At 53.6% G+C, this 15,824-nt stretch overlaps 2 protein-coding genes across 2 annotated transcripts; one reads left to right on the top strand and one right to left on the bottom strand.

The window, feature by feature from the left end:
• Positions 1–3,534: 3,534 nt before the first annotated feature.
• On the bottom strand, positions 3,535–10,155 carry LOC112296342 (protein EOLA1). The gene is made up of 4 exons (XM_024551191.4): positions 9,303–10,155; positions 7,989–8,041; positions 5,250–5,532; positions 3,535–4,413 (listed from the first exon to the last, which is right to left on the bottom strand). Exons 3-4 carry the CDS (start codon positions 5,500–5,502, stop codon positions 4,160–4,162), a joined length of 507 nt encoding a protein of 168 aa, XP_024406959.1. The 5' UTR covers positions 5,503–5,532; positions 7,989–8,041; positions 9,303–10,155; the 3' UTR covers positions 3,535–4,159.
• LOC123478768 (uncharacterized) lies at positions 8,702–15,285 on the top strand. The gene is made up of 7 exons (XM_045188186.3): positions 8,702–8,991; positions 9,874–9,951; positions 10,221–10,432; positions 11,341–11,399; positions 12,117–12,359; positions 12,897–13,003; positions 13,498–15,285. Exons 1-7 carry the CDS (start codon positions 8,702–8,704, stop codon positions 13,685–13,687), a joined length of 1,179 nt encoding a protein of 392 aa, XP_045044121.1. The 3' UTR covers positions 13,688–15,285.
• Positions 15,286–15,824: the final 539 nt, after the last annotated feature.

Below are 15,824 nucleotides of genomic sequence, written 5' to 3'. Positions count from 1 at the left end.
CTACTCCCACTTTGCTGAGTGTTTTTTTTATCATAAATGGGTGCTGTACCTTATCAAATGCTTTTTCCCCATCTATTGATATGATCATGTGATGTTTGTCTTTCCTTTTGTTTATGTGATGTACTACGTGCATTGATTTGCGAATATTGTACCATCCTTGCATCCCTGGGATGAATCCCACTGGATCATGGTGTATGATGTTTTTAATATGTTGCTGGATGCTGTTTTCCAGTATTTTGTTGAGGATTTTTAGCGTCTATGTTCATCAGTGATATTGGCCTGACGTTTTCTTTCTGTGTTGTGTCTTCATCTGGTTTTGGAATTAGGATGATGCTGGCTTCATAAAAAAAATTTGAGAGTCTTCCGCCTTCTTTTTTTTTTTTTTTTCTTTCTGGAATAGTCTGTGAGGTATAGGGGTTAGCTCTTCATTAAATGGTTTGTAAAATTCTCCTGTGAAACTGTCCAGTCTAGGGCTTTTGTTTGCTGGCAGTTTTTTGATTATTGCTTCAATTTCGTCCGCTGTTATCAGTCTGTTCAGGCTTTCTGCTTTTTCTTCATTCAGTTTTTGGAAGATTATATTTTTCTAGAAATACGTCCATTTCACCTAGGTTCTCAAATTTCTTGGCGTACAGTTCTTCCTAGTAATTTCTTACAATCCTTTGTTATTTCTATGGTGTCAGTTATAATCCCTCTTCTTTCATTTCGGATTATGTTTATTTGGGTCCTCTCTCTTTTTTTCTTGATGAGCCCGCTTAAAGGCTTGTCGATTTTGTTTATCTTTTCAAAGAACCATCTCCAGGATTTATTGATCCTTAGAATTGTGCTTTTAGTCTCTATGTCATTTAATTCTGCTCTGATCTTGGTTATTTCCTTCCTTCTACTTTCTCTGGGATGTCTTTGTTGTTGTTCCTCCAGTTCTTGTAGGTGTAGTGTTAGGCTGTTTATTTGAGATGTTTCCATTTTTTTTTTTTTAGGTAGGCCTGTATGGCTATGAACTTCCCTGTCAGGACTGCCTTCGCTGTGTCCCATACATTTTGGATTGTTGTGAGTTCATTTTCATTTGTTTCCAGAAACTTTTTTTCATTTCTTCCTTGATCTCATTCTTGGCCCATTCATTGTTTAGTAGCGAGTTTTACTTGTCTTCGTGGATGCTGCAGACTGAGGAGGGTTGGGCTTCGCTTTTCTCCCTTCCTGCGGTTTTGCAAGGATGGGGGCCCGGTCTGAGCCGCAATCTTCACAGTTGCCCAGCCTCCAGCTCAGGTCCTCCGTTTGCTGCCCTGTGCGCCAGGCCAGCGCCTTCAATCCACCAGTTGTGCCGTCCTTGAGGTGAACTAATTAGGGGAAATTCACACACCACCTTCTCACTCTTTGCTGTCCTAGGTGCTAGGCACGCTCAAAGTCTCTTCAGGGTAGTTCAGCTCCCCCACTGAGTTAAGTCTTTCTGGGGACTGCTAACTCCCTGAGCCCTGCTGCTCTCCTCTGCAGGGGGCGCCTCTTCCTTCCTCTTAGCGAGCCAGCTGGGCTGCGTGGCGGCAGGGGTTCTGCGGTGGCTGTGGCGTGAGGGGGGTGAGACTGAGGCTGTGGCGGGGCTGATGGTGGGGACCGGGTGGGGGCGCGGCGAGGCTGCAGTTGTGCCTGTGGTGGCTGGGGTGCGGCTGTGGTGGCCGCTGTGGGAGATTCGCCTAAACAGTGACCAAGAGCCTTTTATTTTTTTATTTTTATTTTTTTTTTAACAAAATCCTCCCATTGATCCCTGCCACTCCTAACAAGCACCTGGCCTCTCACATAGCCCAACTTTCCAACCAGCACAGAGACTATCCCAGTCAGGGTCTGTCACTGCCCAACTCTTCTCCCTTCTCCAGGCATCACCCAGGTCCCCAGTTTCTCTGGTAATGCCCCAGCTGCTGTTCACAGTCTCAGCGGGTGAACACCGCCCCTGTGCGTCTCCCACTTCGTCTTTATTCCCCCCAGCAACTTCAAGCATCCAGGTCCATCCTGGTGCTGCTCTATCCTCCCTGTTTGGCAGGGGAGGGAACTGTTGATTTGGCTCCCATCCAAGGATCCTGCAGCAGGTCCAGCAGGCGCAGGCAGGCGCCAGGCCGGGAGCTGCAGCAGCCCTGGTCCCCGTGCTGGTCCCAGGGACCTTACTGTCCCAACGCAATCTCCTTGCCATTTGTTTTTCAATGCCCTCTATAATTTTGGCTTCCAACCTTCATATATGCTGGGATTCCATTGGCTGTTCACTCCGTTCCTCAGAAGATCGGCTAGGTGTTCCACCTGTGCGCAGGGGGAAGTCACAATTCCAACTTTCAGAGACAAGCCTTGGCTCATCGAGAACTTTAAGAGAGAAGGCAACCGAATGACTATTGCTGCTTGGCCAGGGACCAGCACAACACCTCCAAAGAGGAAGAAGAAGCAGGTAGCCCCTACAGGACGCTCACCAAGAATTAACCATAGAGGAGGCACCAAAGACCCAGAAGAAAGCCTCAAGTGCTCAGGGGCCCTGTGGCACCCAGTCATCCAAGTTCTCGGGTCTGTGGTCCACGATCAGTGCCACGATAGTCCATTGCCCAAGTCAGCCAGGTGGCCCAAGTGGGGAGGGCACATCTGGGAAATGTCACGTTTGCGCCCACGGCTCCCGCCAGAGCCAATGGCACAGGGGGACTGCCCACCAGCCGCCCAGATTACCCACTGTATGATTCGGTGATGTCTTTGTACAACACCTGTGATTCCATCCCAATGGCTGCCCTTTCAGTCATGGCCCCACCCACAGACCCCGACAAGGAAGAGGAGGAGGAGGAGGGCTCCTCTGGTGACTCGTGAGCACTCTGTGAGCAATTCAGGGACAATATAGGCCCCTAAGTTCCCAATGACAGAAAACAATCACCATTTTGTAACCACAAATCCAATTTCAGCTTTAATAAAGAAAAGCACAACTCCATGGGAGTAAATTAACCATGAGAATTGTGAGTCCGTGTTATCGTTTCCATGCTACACACACCTCATCAGACGAGCCCTAGGAGGCTAGTAATCCTGGCCCGAGACAGGCTTTTGTCCCCATTGTCCTCGTTCATTTTCACACACTCATCCAAGGGCCTGACTAGGGAGCTCTGAAGCAAGCTCAGGAGGATTGGGTCCCCTGAGCCTTGCCTGCTGGTTGGGAGACAGGACTGCCTGACTCCTGACTTTGGGGGGGATCACCTTCCAATAGTCACGTACCTTAAAACAGGAGGGTCTTTCTTCACGGGTCCCCCAGTGATGCCAGGAAGTTTCTGACCAGCAGCTGAGTGTCTCTAGCCCAATTTCCAAGGACCCCCCAGAGAGACCCACCTAAAACTAGGGCCACCCTCTCTGCTCAGCCGTCTGTGACCATGGCAGTCTGGCTCAGAAGATGAGCCACTCCAGTCAACCCCTGGGAGAAAGCCCATCATCCTCACAGCTAACAAGCACCAGGAACTCTCCTAGAAGGGACCCAAATAAATAAAAGATTGCCCACAAAACACACAAACAATCCAAGAAACAAAACACTACTCATCACTTTTCCATCAGAGCTCTATTTCAGATCCTTTCTTTGGTCACAAAGTAGCTGTGTGACACGTCTAACGCACGGCTTCATGAGCCAAGGGGCACGTTTACAACAGAGCAAGAGTCACTTGCCAGGGCAGACAGGTGTGGTGTTTCAAAGTCTGATGTCCCCTTCATGGTGCATGAGGCAGTCCCTGGCTGGTCACCCTTGGGCAATCATTCAGTGCCTGCTCCCAGCCCTCCCACAACATCCCCTGGAGTTTGACCAGAACAAACAGAGGAGAAAACGTGTAAGGGAGTCCCGAACACTAACCCATTCTCTTAAAACACATTTCTTTGTAATGAGTTTTAATTACTCATTAAGACTAATGAGTAATGAGTCTCATGAGAAGGAATGAGCAGGACCTAAATGAGTGACTAGGACACCAAGATACTTAGTGGAAGCTTTCCCTTTTTTCTAAAGGTCAAAGTCTTTTAGGACAAAGTCAATAAGTCCAGGCAGGCATCTCCTGAGGAACGCAGAAGGCGGTTTCCGTGAACAGCAGGTGGTGGGTAGCCCTCCCCACTGTGGTGCCAACTCAGATTGAGCCTTATTTATACGTCCTTGGCATGATGGCTTGTTGATGGTCATGAGTCAGCTGGTTTCTCGGTAACCTTCCTGTGAGGAGTCCTCCTGCCCCAAGGGGATCAGGTGGTCTGGGATGTCCACCTGGAAGATATCCTTTCCACCTCTCCTGGGTATGGGCTCCAGTAACCACCTGGGGTTTGAAAGTGCAGTGAGGTACTTCTGCTTCAGGTTGGTCAGTACAGCTTGATTTTCCAGTTCCACAAGCTCATCGGGGGCTAAGTTTTCCGGGCACTGCAAAGTTTCCCCAATGTCAACGAGCCCTGTGCACCAAGAGAGAAGCACAGAGATGTCTTTCCTTCCATAAACCAAGGCCTGCCTGTGAGAGAAAGCGGTTATTCAACGTTATAACCATTAGAGACTAAACTGATATCATCAAACGGACGCAGACTGAACTGGGTCCCTCTCACTGAGCACTTCTGATGTGTCCAACCCTGTTCAGGGAATTCTGGGTGAGGCCAGGGCAGAGAGATAAATGAAGAGGACAGGGCCTTGTCCTCAACAACTCCACCCAGGAAGGGGCAGGTTCCAGCCAGACTGCTGAGGGCAGCATGTACAGGTCAGAAGGGCCCCGGCTGCTGTGGGGAACCCACAGGCCATCGGCTCGCAAGCACTTCACCAGGTGAAAGGAGCTGATGTGGGACCTCAACCACTGAGGGGTGAGGGAACTTGCTCAGGTGCCCATGGGCAGTGGGGGTGGGGCAGGTGTGCGACGCCTGAGTCTGGAGGTCACCCGACCCTCTCTGTGTGCTGTGCAGCCTCTCGTGGCCTGTCACACAAACACACGCATGTGTACACACACAAGACCACATGTGTACACACAGGAAACACCACATGCAGCCTTGGACTGGTCCCTGCCTCTCAGACCACCAACGGGAACTGAGGCCCAGAGTGGACAAAAGGGTTCGCCCAAGATCCTGGAAACTTGTCCCACGGACATCCAGCCCAGGGCCCCCTGCTGCCCCTTTGAAGGTGTGCTGCTTAAAGAAACCAGAGCCCCACCCCAACAGGTTCAAAAGAAAACAAGCCCCAAAACTCCTGAGCAAGGTCCTCAGGAGTTTTGAGGTGTCTGAGTGGCGCTCGGGGTGTGGCCACTTGCCAGCTATCACTCCACGGCCATACTTCTCCCCTTCCCGAAGCAAGGCCTGAATCTGCGCGGGGTTCCTCCCCAGCCTCTGCAGCAGCAGTTCCCTCCAGACGGCATCTTCCCAGTCCCTGTGAGCAATGTGGATGGCGATGGTACAGTGCCGGTGGCTGCTCAGCAAAGGACGCCAACGAGTCTCCAGAGTCTTGACCCCATTTAAGACAAAACCTGCATAAGGCTGCCGGAAGGAGAGGCAGCAGAACTTCATCTCCCCGGAGGTCTGTGGGCCTCACGTGGCCTGCGGAAACAGCACCAATGTCAATAAGCATCATGCACCAGCCCTCCAAGCTCATGGCCTGTGGGCTGACCTCCACCGACTGTCCCCTGGGGTCCCAGGAACCCCACTGACAGGGATGGTGGGGGAGCAGAGAGTGTTGGCTCCTTCTTCCTATCACCAAGCACTCAGCTGGCAGGCCCAAGGAAAGGGGCTGGCGATGGGGATGCCTCATCTACCAGGTGGAGTCTTTGGGGAGCTCAAGGAAGAAGGTGGGGACAGCTGCAGAAAGGAAGTCAGGACAGGGGGTGGTCAGTTCTACAAAGGAGGTCACTGAGGCCAGGGGAGCACAGAGTGGGAAGGAGCGACCTTCGGCTTCACCCCGGGTGGGCAGGTTCTAGTCCTCTCCCAGCAATGACCATCCTGGGCTTTGCTTCTTCTCCCCACCCACCTCAACACTCTCAGCTCCCTGGCCCTGCCACCCCCAAGGCACTGCAGGTCCCCAAGCACTGCGGCCCCTCCCCCAGGGCCGTAGAGTGCATATCCTTGGGATCCAGCTGCAGCTGGGCCCTGGGGACACCACGTGACCTCAAATAATCCTGTCAGGTGTCTCCTCCAGACCCCTTTGGGTACCACCCTCCTCCATCCTCTTCCTACCCCACTGGTATCCACTGTCAGCAGACATCCCGGCCCCCACCCGAGCCTGGAGAAATGACTAACAAGAGCAGAAACAACTGGCACCTGTATGCACGCCCCGATCCCATGCTTGGCCCTGGGATGAGCATGATCCATGGATCCTAGAATTCAATCCTCAAATAACTGGGTAGGGGCAGTGCTACCGTCACCCTACTCTACAGTTAAGAAGGTGGCACCAAGGAATGAACAGATGACCCACGGTCATGGGGAACCTGACTGCATGAACCCCTGTCCTTCACTCCTTTCCTTGTACCTGGGGAAGGGGTCCTTCCTCCTCAGTGGAGGACGAAGCTGTGCCGTGGGAGGAGCAGGGCCCTGGGCCAGAGACTCAGCTGGGTCAGAGTACCTGGTGGAGCCTCAGTCTCCAAGGGGTTGTGAGTACCTGGCACCTACCTAACGGGACAGTCACAACCGGTGGCTGCCCATCATCATCATGGGGCTGAGCCTCGGCTCTGCCCTCCGTCCATGAGCAGCCCCACTCTTGTCTGTCTCTCCCCTCCTGTCTTTAAAGGACATAAACCTCACCTCAGCTATTATGTCCTCGTGTTTATGAAAACACACCCACTCTCAAAGGCAAGGCCTGGAGGACAAAGCTGCCTCATGTTCACCCCCTTCCCAACCCACTGTCCTGCCAGTCCCTGTGCCCAGCTCCCTTTCTCAGGCTGGGCCGCCTTCCCCTGTGCTCTGGACCCTACCCCTCTTGTGCACTCAAGGACCTTGTTCCTGTGACCTTATCCATTAAGAAAAGGGCTTGACAGAGGTAATCAAGTTAAAATGAGACCCTCATCCAATGACTGGTGTCTTCATCTAAAGGGGGAATTTACACACAGACGTGCACGCAGGAGAGTAATGCCTTGTGAAGATGAAGGTCGAGATCTACAAGGCAAGGGATGCCAAAGCTTGCGTGCAAACCACCAGAACCTTGGGGACCGGGACGGACAGATTCTCTTTCAGTCCCCAGAAGAGGCAAATTCGGCCGACACCTTGATCTTGGACCTCCAGCCTCTGCAACTCTGAGACAATCCCTGTCTGTTGTTTAAGCCACTCGGGCTGCGGCTCTTTGATGTGACCATCCCGACAAATGACTACAGAGGTATAGGCTCTTCCCGCACATCTCCACAGGGCAGAGAACAATTTTGCCATTGGCAGCACTTCGAGCACATCCCTTCACGTCTGCACATTTTCTTCTAGCCAATTTTTTGCTGCCTGTATGGTATCCCCTTGTTGGCTGCCCCACGATTTACTGAGTTTCCCCTACTGATGAAGAAAGAGTCACAGGCTGCTTTGCACTTCCTGCCACTCTAAAGGACACTACCACAAACACTCGTTGACTGAAGACTTGTTGGGAGGACGCCTGGGTCACATGCACGCACTTCTGAGATGCTGATACATGCCGGCAAACGGCCTTCCACCGAAGCTCACCCGTGTATGCTCTACCAACCATGGGCCTGGTGCCATTTCCTCACATGCTTGTCGGCCCTGAGCATCATCACTGTGCTTAACCTTTGCCCACCTGACGGGTGACAAAGGGTCGCCCTAGTTATCGGGTTTGGATTATTTATGACGGAGGCTGGATGTCCACCTGTGGCCCGGCCACTTCTTTTTCTTCTACTGAGATATATGCCTGGTTTCCGCCATTGAGTTCCTTGGCCCTTTTCTCATCACCCCCACAAAATCACAACAAGGAGACCTGAACTGTGTGGGTGGCATCCCCAGGGAGAACTGAGGTAACAGTAAAGGCACGAAGGGGGCTGAGTGCCCTCCTGTCACACAATGCAGAGTACCTGCTTAGCGGCCTGAGGAAGAAACACTCTTCCACTTGTCTCTGCTTCTTCACCTGCATGAGGGAAAGGGACATAATGAGAAAACGTCATTAGGAACAAGACAGCAATGTTGGCTAATATACCAGAACAGTCTTCTACTCAGCAGGGATTAGAAACCACCAGGACCGAGGAGGTTCCACCTAATGGGAAACACATGGCCCTGGCCTTTCACTCATGGTCTGTTTCTCCAAATCACGGCAGTGGCTCTCTCCTCCCCTACCTGGTCAGGGACCACATGATGGCCCAGCTAGCCTGCACAGAAAACCATTTCATGTAGGCGGGTCGTGTCCTTACAGCCTAGCAGACGCCCTATCCAAGAGGAGAAAACTCTTACCTCCCCTCACATCACCACATGGGAAGAATGTGGGGACCCTACAATCCCGTTTCCCTCAATGTAATCCTGGGTAGGCCCCTCTGGGAGGGGTGTCATGGGCAACCAGCTGTGCACCACACAGCCTGGGGCCTGGGTGCGGTGGCGACAGCCTAAGGGCGAAGCAGGAAGCAGGGAGGACAGACGAGTGCACGTGGACTACTAGTACACCCACGTTTCTATGCACAGAGGCCCGTCACCAGCCCCCACACACTTACAAGTACGAGGGACAAATGAAGGTGGGCAGAAGAGGAGACAGAAAAGTGAGGCCTTGGCTGCGGTGGGAGTGTTCCCAGCCGTACGCATGGGAGGAGAAACCCCAACCCTGAAGTACTGTCTTTCCGAGGGCCCAGCGGGCCGGCAGGTGCAGAGAGTCTCCTGGCCCCACTGGTCATGCAAGTCGCGTCGCTCTGGGCTGACCCAGCTGAGGCCACCAGTCCAGACAGTCCGCCTCCCCGCCACCCTGGGAGACTGCCCCCGCCGAAACGACCGCCTCCCAGGCCCGGATGAGGAGAGGACCCCGGGACGCGACACGGAGACAGCACAGAGCAGTTGGGCCCGCATTGTGGATGCGCCTCAGCCTCCCCAAGACCGGTGAGAGGTGGCAGACGCTGGCGTTGGTTAACCACCCTGGGCTGGCAGATACACAAACCCCTTTAAGCTGGGCTTACAAAAGCCTATAGACACACAAGTACCCAAGCACCACCCCCGAACGCAGCAGGACGCACGCCCAGACTCAGCACCAGGCCCTGACGCAGCAGCAGGCCCCCACACGGCAGTACTCACGCCTGGACCCAGCGAGCACGGAGCTGGCACGCAGACAAACAGCCAGACTGTGACTTAAACACGCACATAAGTACAAACGCAAGCAGCCCACGGTTGCTAGGAGACATTGTTGGACTCACCAGACACTGCGACTGGCAAGATGACTAGGACTGGACTGGGTCCTGGAGACCCTGACGAAAAAGGGACTGGAAGGGCAAAATGCTGTGGGATAGGGAGAGGAAGGGGCAGGGCTAGGCAAATCAAGAGGTGGGGCTTGAGAGAAGGCGGGGCTAGGGGAGGAGTTGCTGGGTGTGAAGCCTGGAAAAGAGCCAGGGGGCGTAGCTGGGGGCAGAACTGTGAGAAAGCAGGGGGAGGGGCTGCGGGATGGGTTTGGCCGAGCGGTGAGAAAGAGCTGCGAAAGAGCTGCGGTGGAGCTGGGGGTGGGCGGGGCTGCGGAAAAGCTGGTGGACGAGGATCTGCCGTAGGGGGTGGAGGAGGCGGAGGTGCGGGGAAGCTAGGGAGGTGGAGCTCGGGGAGCCGAATCTGGAGACGACTCGTGGGAAAGAGCTGGGGGAGAAGGAGTTTCGGGGGTGAAGGAGGATCCAGGGAAAGCAGGGTAGAGGAGAAAGCTGGGGGAAGGGTATCTGTGGGCGGACCGGTGGAAAACAACTGGTGGGGGTAGGCGGAACTGGTGGGGTGATATATCCGGAGGCTGACCTGTGGGACTGGGGGCGGAACTGTGAGAAAGCACGGGGTGAAGCAGGGCAGAGCTGGTGGATTGCAGTGGAGGTGCCGGGCTCAGCTGCACAAAGCTGGGGATGGAGCGTGGCGAGGCTGGGGGAAAGCTGGGGAGGAGCAGGGCATAACTGGGGGGAAGTTGCAGAGGAGGAGCTGAGCGAGGGTGGAGACAAAGGGAGAGTGGGGCGGAGCCGGCAGGGAGGTAGCTTTGGGCACTGGGAACCCGGTAGCAGCTGGGCTAGGCCCACTCAGTGGCCAAGGCCGGGCAGTGCCCTTTTGACTTCCATGACATCTGCACTCAGTCTGCGCTGCACTCGTAGGCATGGGCTAAAGTGGCAGCCCAGGGTCCTCAGTGCCCTAAGCGGACCCTCAGAATGGACCCTCGGGGACACGGAGGACAAGCTGAATGCCGAGGCCAGTTTTGCTTTCTGCAAGCTCCTCCGCCACCCCATCCCTCACACCCCCTCCCCATCCCCTGGTAGTACCAGTAGGGTCTTGAGGGGAGGTCTTCATATTGCATTTTTTGTTGCAGGTGAGAAGAAAAATCCACACTCTGTTTCCTGTCGCCCCTCAGAGCTCTCATGTCCCAAACAAAGCCAGCTTCCCTGTCAGCTGTTTCCTCTCTTCTTCCACTTCTCACTTAGGCCCTCAACCCTCTCAGTGCCGCCACACTTGCCTCCTCGTGTCCACTTACCCTCGCCCTTCCTCTCTTTTACTTGCTGACCGAGTCCTGTGTCCGTGCTTCTAAAATACCTGATCAGAATAAATGCTCCTTTTCTTGTCCCCACTGCTACTCCCTGAGGCCAGGCTTCATGGTCTGGGGCCAGTGCTATTACCCGAGCTTCCCCACTGGCCTGGACATCCCTGTATTTCCTCTTCCAGTGGGTCATCCGTCATGTCATCCAGCTGCACATCTGTCCTCATCAACCCCCAACTGAAAATCCTGCCCAGTCCTCTCTTGTTTAAGCCCAAATACCTGGGGGCCATGGGAGAGCCTTCCAGTGGCCCCAGCTCTCCCTCATCACCCAATAGTCTGGGTCACTGCTGCGGAGTCCCTGCACCCTGAGCGCCTTCTACCAGGACTCCCCCTTTGGCTCCTGTGCTTCCTGATGCCTGGAGTGCCTGCCTCCTCCTGTCCCGGCAAACTCCTGTCCTACCAGGTGCAACTTTAGCATCCCCTTCTTTACCCCACACCCAAGCATCAGGTACTCTTGACTCCCAGTTCGGCTAGTACCCTGTGCCTTCCCACCTATCTTCCTTCACTGGGCTCTCATCTCCCAGGGTTGTAACTGTGCGCCTCTGAGAGCCTGGGCTCCCTGAGGAGCTTCGAATCCTTTGAAAGCTAAGCCTGTGTCTTACTGGCTTCAGTACACCAGGTGCCGGTGCCCCAGTAGTTGCTTAGTAGATGTCGAATCAACGGAGGACTTCTTTCTCTTTCAGTGAGCTGTACCTACTCCCCCCTTGCAGAAGCTGGAGGTAACAGGAGTGCTGGCCACGAGGTGAGAGGCAGATTGTACCTTCGTAGGGTTTAGGCCTCCAGGTCACAGGGGGCATTAATGATCACCAGGTCCAACTCTATCCATGCTAGTTTTTCCTCCTCAGCTCCTTGCCCCAAGAATGGTTATCAGCTGCTGCTGAATGTGCCAGAACCTCATGTGGGGGTTTCAAGATATAAGGGAGGGTCCCCTGAATGGCCGGTTTGTGGTGTTCCTCCCAAATCCTGTTGTTTGAAGAAGTAGTCCGTGCCCCATGAACTAGTGACTTACACTCTATGTCTGCTCGTAGGGGACAGTGATGGCACTACAGAAGGACTCCTTTTTCTGACCCTCATGTGTATGCTGAGAACGGCTTGTACGATCTCTCCCTCAGGGAGCAGTACAGTAAAGGTTGGGAGTGTGGTCTGATGAAGGGGAAGCCCAAGGGTAGTGGCCGTAAGGCCAATTCGTTGCCAGGCGGGTGGGCCCAGGAAGAGTGTCCCGGCCATGTTGCAGGTCGTATGGGGTGGTATTTGGCTGCCCCTGTCAAAGGGACCCAGTTGCAACTCAGTCCTGAATTTCAGTACAAATAAAGTATTGGCACAGAACCCTAAAACAATCTGATTTATGACCTCCAGGTGATATTCCTTTTGCCAGCTGCTACTCTACCCATCCCCTCTCATAAACAAAGCCCTGGTGGGGACAGGCCTTCACTCCCTTCCTCTCTGGTCATCTTGGCAGGCAGTTCAGCCTTCACCTCCGAGACCCGGCGCACTCCTGCCTTCCACTGCTTGGCCTTGTACGGGTGCCCTGGAGACCCGGCAGCTGTCAGAGGACATCTGGGCCTTCTTGGGACTCCTCCTGCTCCCTCCCAGACACGGTGCCTCTGCTGCCTCCCACTATTACAATGTTCATGGCCTCCTGGGGCAGGAGAGAGGCTCCTCTTCAAGCTCCACTTCTTCCCCAGCCTGCAATTCCGTCCCGGTAACTCACCCCACCTTGTTTCAGGAAATCCTTGCCATTTCTGCCATTGCCCTTTGAAGGGACTGTGACCATGGACATAGCCTCCTCTTTGGAGCTGAGGGCACCTGCCAAAAGTCAGCCTACCTTTCTTGTCCCCCTGGCGGCACTCTGCAGGACTCCCTGACCTCCATGGCCCTCTGAGCACTTGCCTTTGCAATTTGCTGTCCCTCTTTACCCCACTCTGCATGCTGCTTTTGCTCTGAGACCCTGAGAGGGTTCCAGTTTGCTCCTACCACAGGTTGTGTGGCACCACCGCACTGGGACCTGCTTGACCCAAATTCCCGGTTTCCCTCCTCTACTTCTCAGCAGGTCCCATTTCCTCCTCCAAGAACTGCCTGCGGCCCATTCTTCTATTGAACTGCTTGTCTTTTTTTGGGTTTTTTTTGCATCAAGTTGTGGGCACTCATTGCGAAGTTTGGGTGCTAACCCTGCTTTGGTGGTTTCTGTTTCAGGTTCCTCCTCCCGCCCCCTCAGGGACCGGTTTCCTTCTCTTTGCAGGCCTGGTTTGGATTCACTATTCCTCTAGACTCTCCAAATTGTAAGCGACACCACATGTCAGGGACTATCCCACTGCTCCTCCCACTAGAGGCTGCCTGTGAACTCAGGTGAGCGGTCTCCTCAGAGGAGGTGCCCTTGCTTCCAGCACTCTGCCTGTGAGAAAAGGCTCCTTGCCTCTGTAATCCACTTGGTCACTGCTTGGCCTTAGTACTTTGCCCTAGCTTGTGGATGAGCTTCCAAACATCATGCTCTGGCCAAGCGGACATGCCATCTAGCTGATTTGTCTATGAGATTCGGGTGTGGAGGACTTGGAGCAGCTGTTGCCATCACATAACCATGGTTATGGGATGCTAACAGGTAGGCTAATGGGTCCTGTGCAGAAGACCTATTCTGCTGACTTTTGAGTATCTGCATGCTCACTGTGGCCACTATGGCAAGAAAAGAAAGTGCATGAAGAATCAGTACAGAGGATGCTCATAAAGCATTACTCGGAAGCAAGAACATTCATAATTTGAGTGTATTCTCTCAGTTCTTTTTCTATGCATTTTTCTTTACTGTGTTGACTTCATTCTGTATTCCCATTTTGTCTTATTTCTGAAAGATTCTTCAGAAGACATCTCACTAAGCTCAGGACCTCATTCTGGAGGATGTTGGATGCAAGGGTCTCCCTGCTCAAGACCATTGAAATCCTCAGGACTGGCCCAGGATATGTTGGACACAGTGACATCCTCTGCTCAGAAACTCTGGTACAGGGGGCCTTCTTAAGCGGATGCAGAGACAGAGTTTATTGAGTCTCCCAAGTCAGTGTCAGATTGGACAATGCATTGCCCCAGCTTCCGTCTGTCTGGGTTTCCCATTTCCCAGTGTTGAGTCACCCATGCGTTGCTGGAGGTCCCTTTGGGAAGGTCTGAGGGATCATTCTAGCGTCTTCTTCCTGCCATGTGCTGCAGGGTCCTTCCCCTGTAGGGGCCCAGGCACCTCCCTAGTCTATGGTCCCAGGTCTGAAAACTGACTCCGGGGCAGAACCTGGGCAAGGCATTGTGACTTGTTTATTGGGGCAGCTTCCCTCAGCCTCCTGCGCCTGTTTTTGCTCTTTTGAGTTTCCATTTTAGGCTGCACCTTAGTTGGTTGGCCATCCATTGTGCCCTCAGGAAGGCTACGTTATATTGCCCACCTCCACCACTCTCTATGGGAGCCTCCTTGTCAGTGGTGTTCATCATCATGAGCCCCTGCCTTCTGCCCTTCAGTGCCTCCCAGGGACTTTTATTGCAGTTTCTGAGAAGGGCAGGTGTAGTTCCTTTCCTCTCTTACCAAGCCCGGCACACCCAGCCTGTGTTGTGTGATGATTTCACTCTGGCTGGGTCCTGCCTGGCAGTAGGCTGCCACCTCTTCCTGGTTTTCCTGGGACTGTCTTCAGCAAATCGGGATGGTTAGTCACCCTACCTCCAGGGATCCAGGGCACCTGTGGGGGAAGATGTGTGTAATTTGTTGCTCTCTCAGGCGTAGGGTGGGTGCAGCAGCTCTTTATGGGAAGGGTTGGGCTGCAGCCACAGACTCAGACCTTTCAGAGAAATCTGGGGAGTACACATCTCCTCAGGTCTTTGCCCAGATGCCCCTGTTCTGTATGTCATGGATGCAGGTTTTTCCAAGTAGGCTTCTGATGTTGGCATGGCAGTCCTGCATTGGTTGAATGTTCAGCATCTTGGAAGTTCAGCCATTCCTATCAAATCTTGGCTTTGACTTTTTCCCACCGCCTGAGATGGGGACTACTTTGGAAGCTATGGCGGAGACTCCAGGTCTCTCCCTTGGATTTCACTTTGTTAGTCACCCTCAGCTTCTCATGCCCCTGTGGGTCATCCAATCACAGAAGTCACCCTTGTCCATTCCCATACTTTCCACACACCTGGATCTTCTCACCTGCCAGGAAAGTCCTCTCCACCTGCAGGCCCAGTGAAAAGTTCCAACGAGAAAGTTCTACCTGCTGGGCTGTCTCCTCGTGCCCGGGGCCGTCTGCATATCACCTACCCTCCAGGTTGTGGTCCTCATTTCCAGTGGGGTGGATAAGGAACAATTGTGTACCAAGCCTCCAACTTATCACCTGCTTTTTGGACCACTCTAGAACCAACCGTCATAGGTTGGGTCTCTCAGGTTCTTGATGCTGAGGGGGAGTTAAGAGCTCAAAGGCTGCCCTGGCTGGAGTGGCTCAGTGGATTGAGTGCCGGCCTGAGAGCCAAAGGGTCGCCGGTTCGATTCCCAGTTTAGGGCACATGCTTCATGCTTGGGTTGCGGGCCAGGTCCCCAGTAGGGGGCACATGAGAGGAAACCACACATTGATGTTTCTCTCCCTCTCTTTCTCCTTCCCTCCCCCTCTGTCTAAAAATAAATAAATAAAAATCTTTAAAAAAAAAAAAAAGAGTTCAAAGGCTGATTGGAGACTAACACCCACTATGGAGCAGGGAGGGAGCAGGGTTGTGCAGGGTGTCCTTTCAGTCTGCAACATGGACTTGGCCCCTCAGGGAGCCACAGAGCCAGGGTCATCATCAGAGGCCCGCGCTTGGTCTGGGGTGGGAGTAGGGGTCAGGCTCTCACAGTGTCTGGGTCTTTGCAATACATATTGATGGAAGGGGTGAACCAGCACCTGGCATTGGTGCCACAGGAATGGGTGTATGCTAGGTAGCACACATAGGGCAGCAGCCGCCTTTGCATGGGCAGAACTCGCTCCACCCTGTGGCCAGCCTCTTGGGCATCAGGCTACTGCTGGGCCAGGAAGGGGCTGTCCTTCCAAACACATTTGCTAACTAACTGGGCATCTGTCAGCCCTGTAAGCATGCCCGAAGGGAGAGGGCAGATCTTGGTATACAACCTAAGAAAAAGCAGATTAAAGTTGGCAGATACCCACCCTGTAAGAAGCTCTTGATGGTGCACGCA

This window comes from Desmodus rotundus, chromosome X (genome assembly GCF_022682495.2).
Source record: "Desmodus rotundus isolate HL8 chromosome X, HLdesRot8A.1, whole genome shotgun sequence".
In the NCBI taxonomy this organism is placed as follows: domain Eukaryota; kingdom Metazoa; phylum Chordata; class Mammalia; order Chiroptera; family Phyllostomidae; genus Desmodus; species Desmodus rotundus.
This window is presented reverse-complemented; position numbering and strand designations above follow the sequence as displayed.

Bases quoted from the DNA above. Each gene is read 5' to 3' on its own strand.
- LOC112296342 (XM_024551191.4), bottom strand. From the start codon at position 5,502: ATGAAGTTCTGCTGCCTCTCCTTCCGGCAGCCTTATGCAGGTTTTGTC. The intron at 4,414-5,249 runs GCAAGTGGCCAC...CTTGGTGCACAG, and splicing joins TGGCCGTGGAGTGATAGCTG to GGCTCGTTGACATTGGGGAA.
- LOC123478768 (XM_045188186.3), top strand. From the start codon at position 8,702: ATGGGAGGAGAAACCCCAACCCTGAAGTACTGTCTTTCCGAGGGCCCA. The intron at 8,992-9,873 runs GTGAGAGGTGGC...ATATATCCGGAG, and splicing joins CCTCAGCCTCCCCAAGACCG to GCTGACCTGTGGGACTGGGG. The intron at 11,400-12,116 runs GTGAGAGGCAGA...TCATCTTGGCAG, and splicing joins ACAGGAGTGCTGGCCACGAG to GCAGTTCAGCCTTCACCTCC.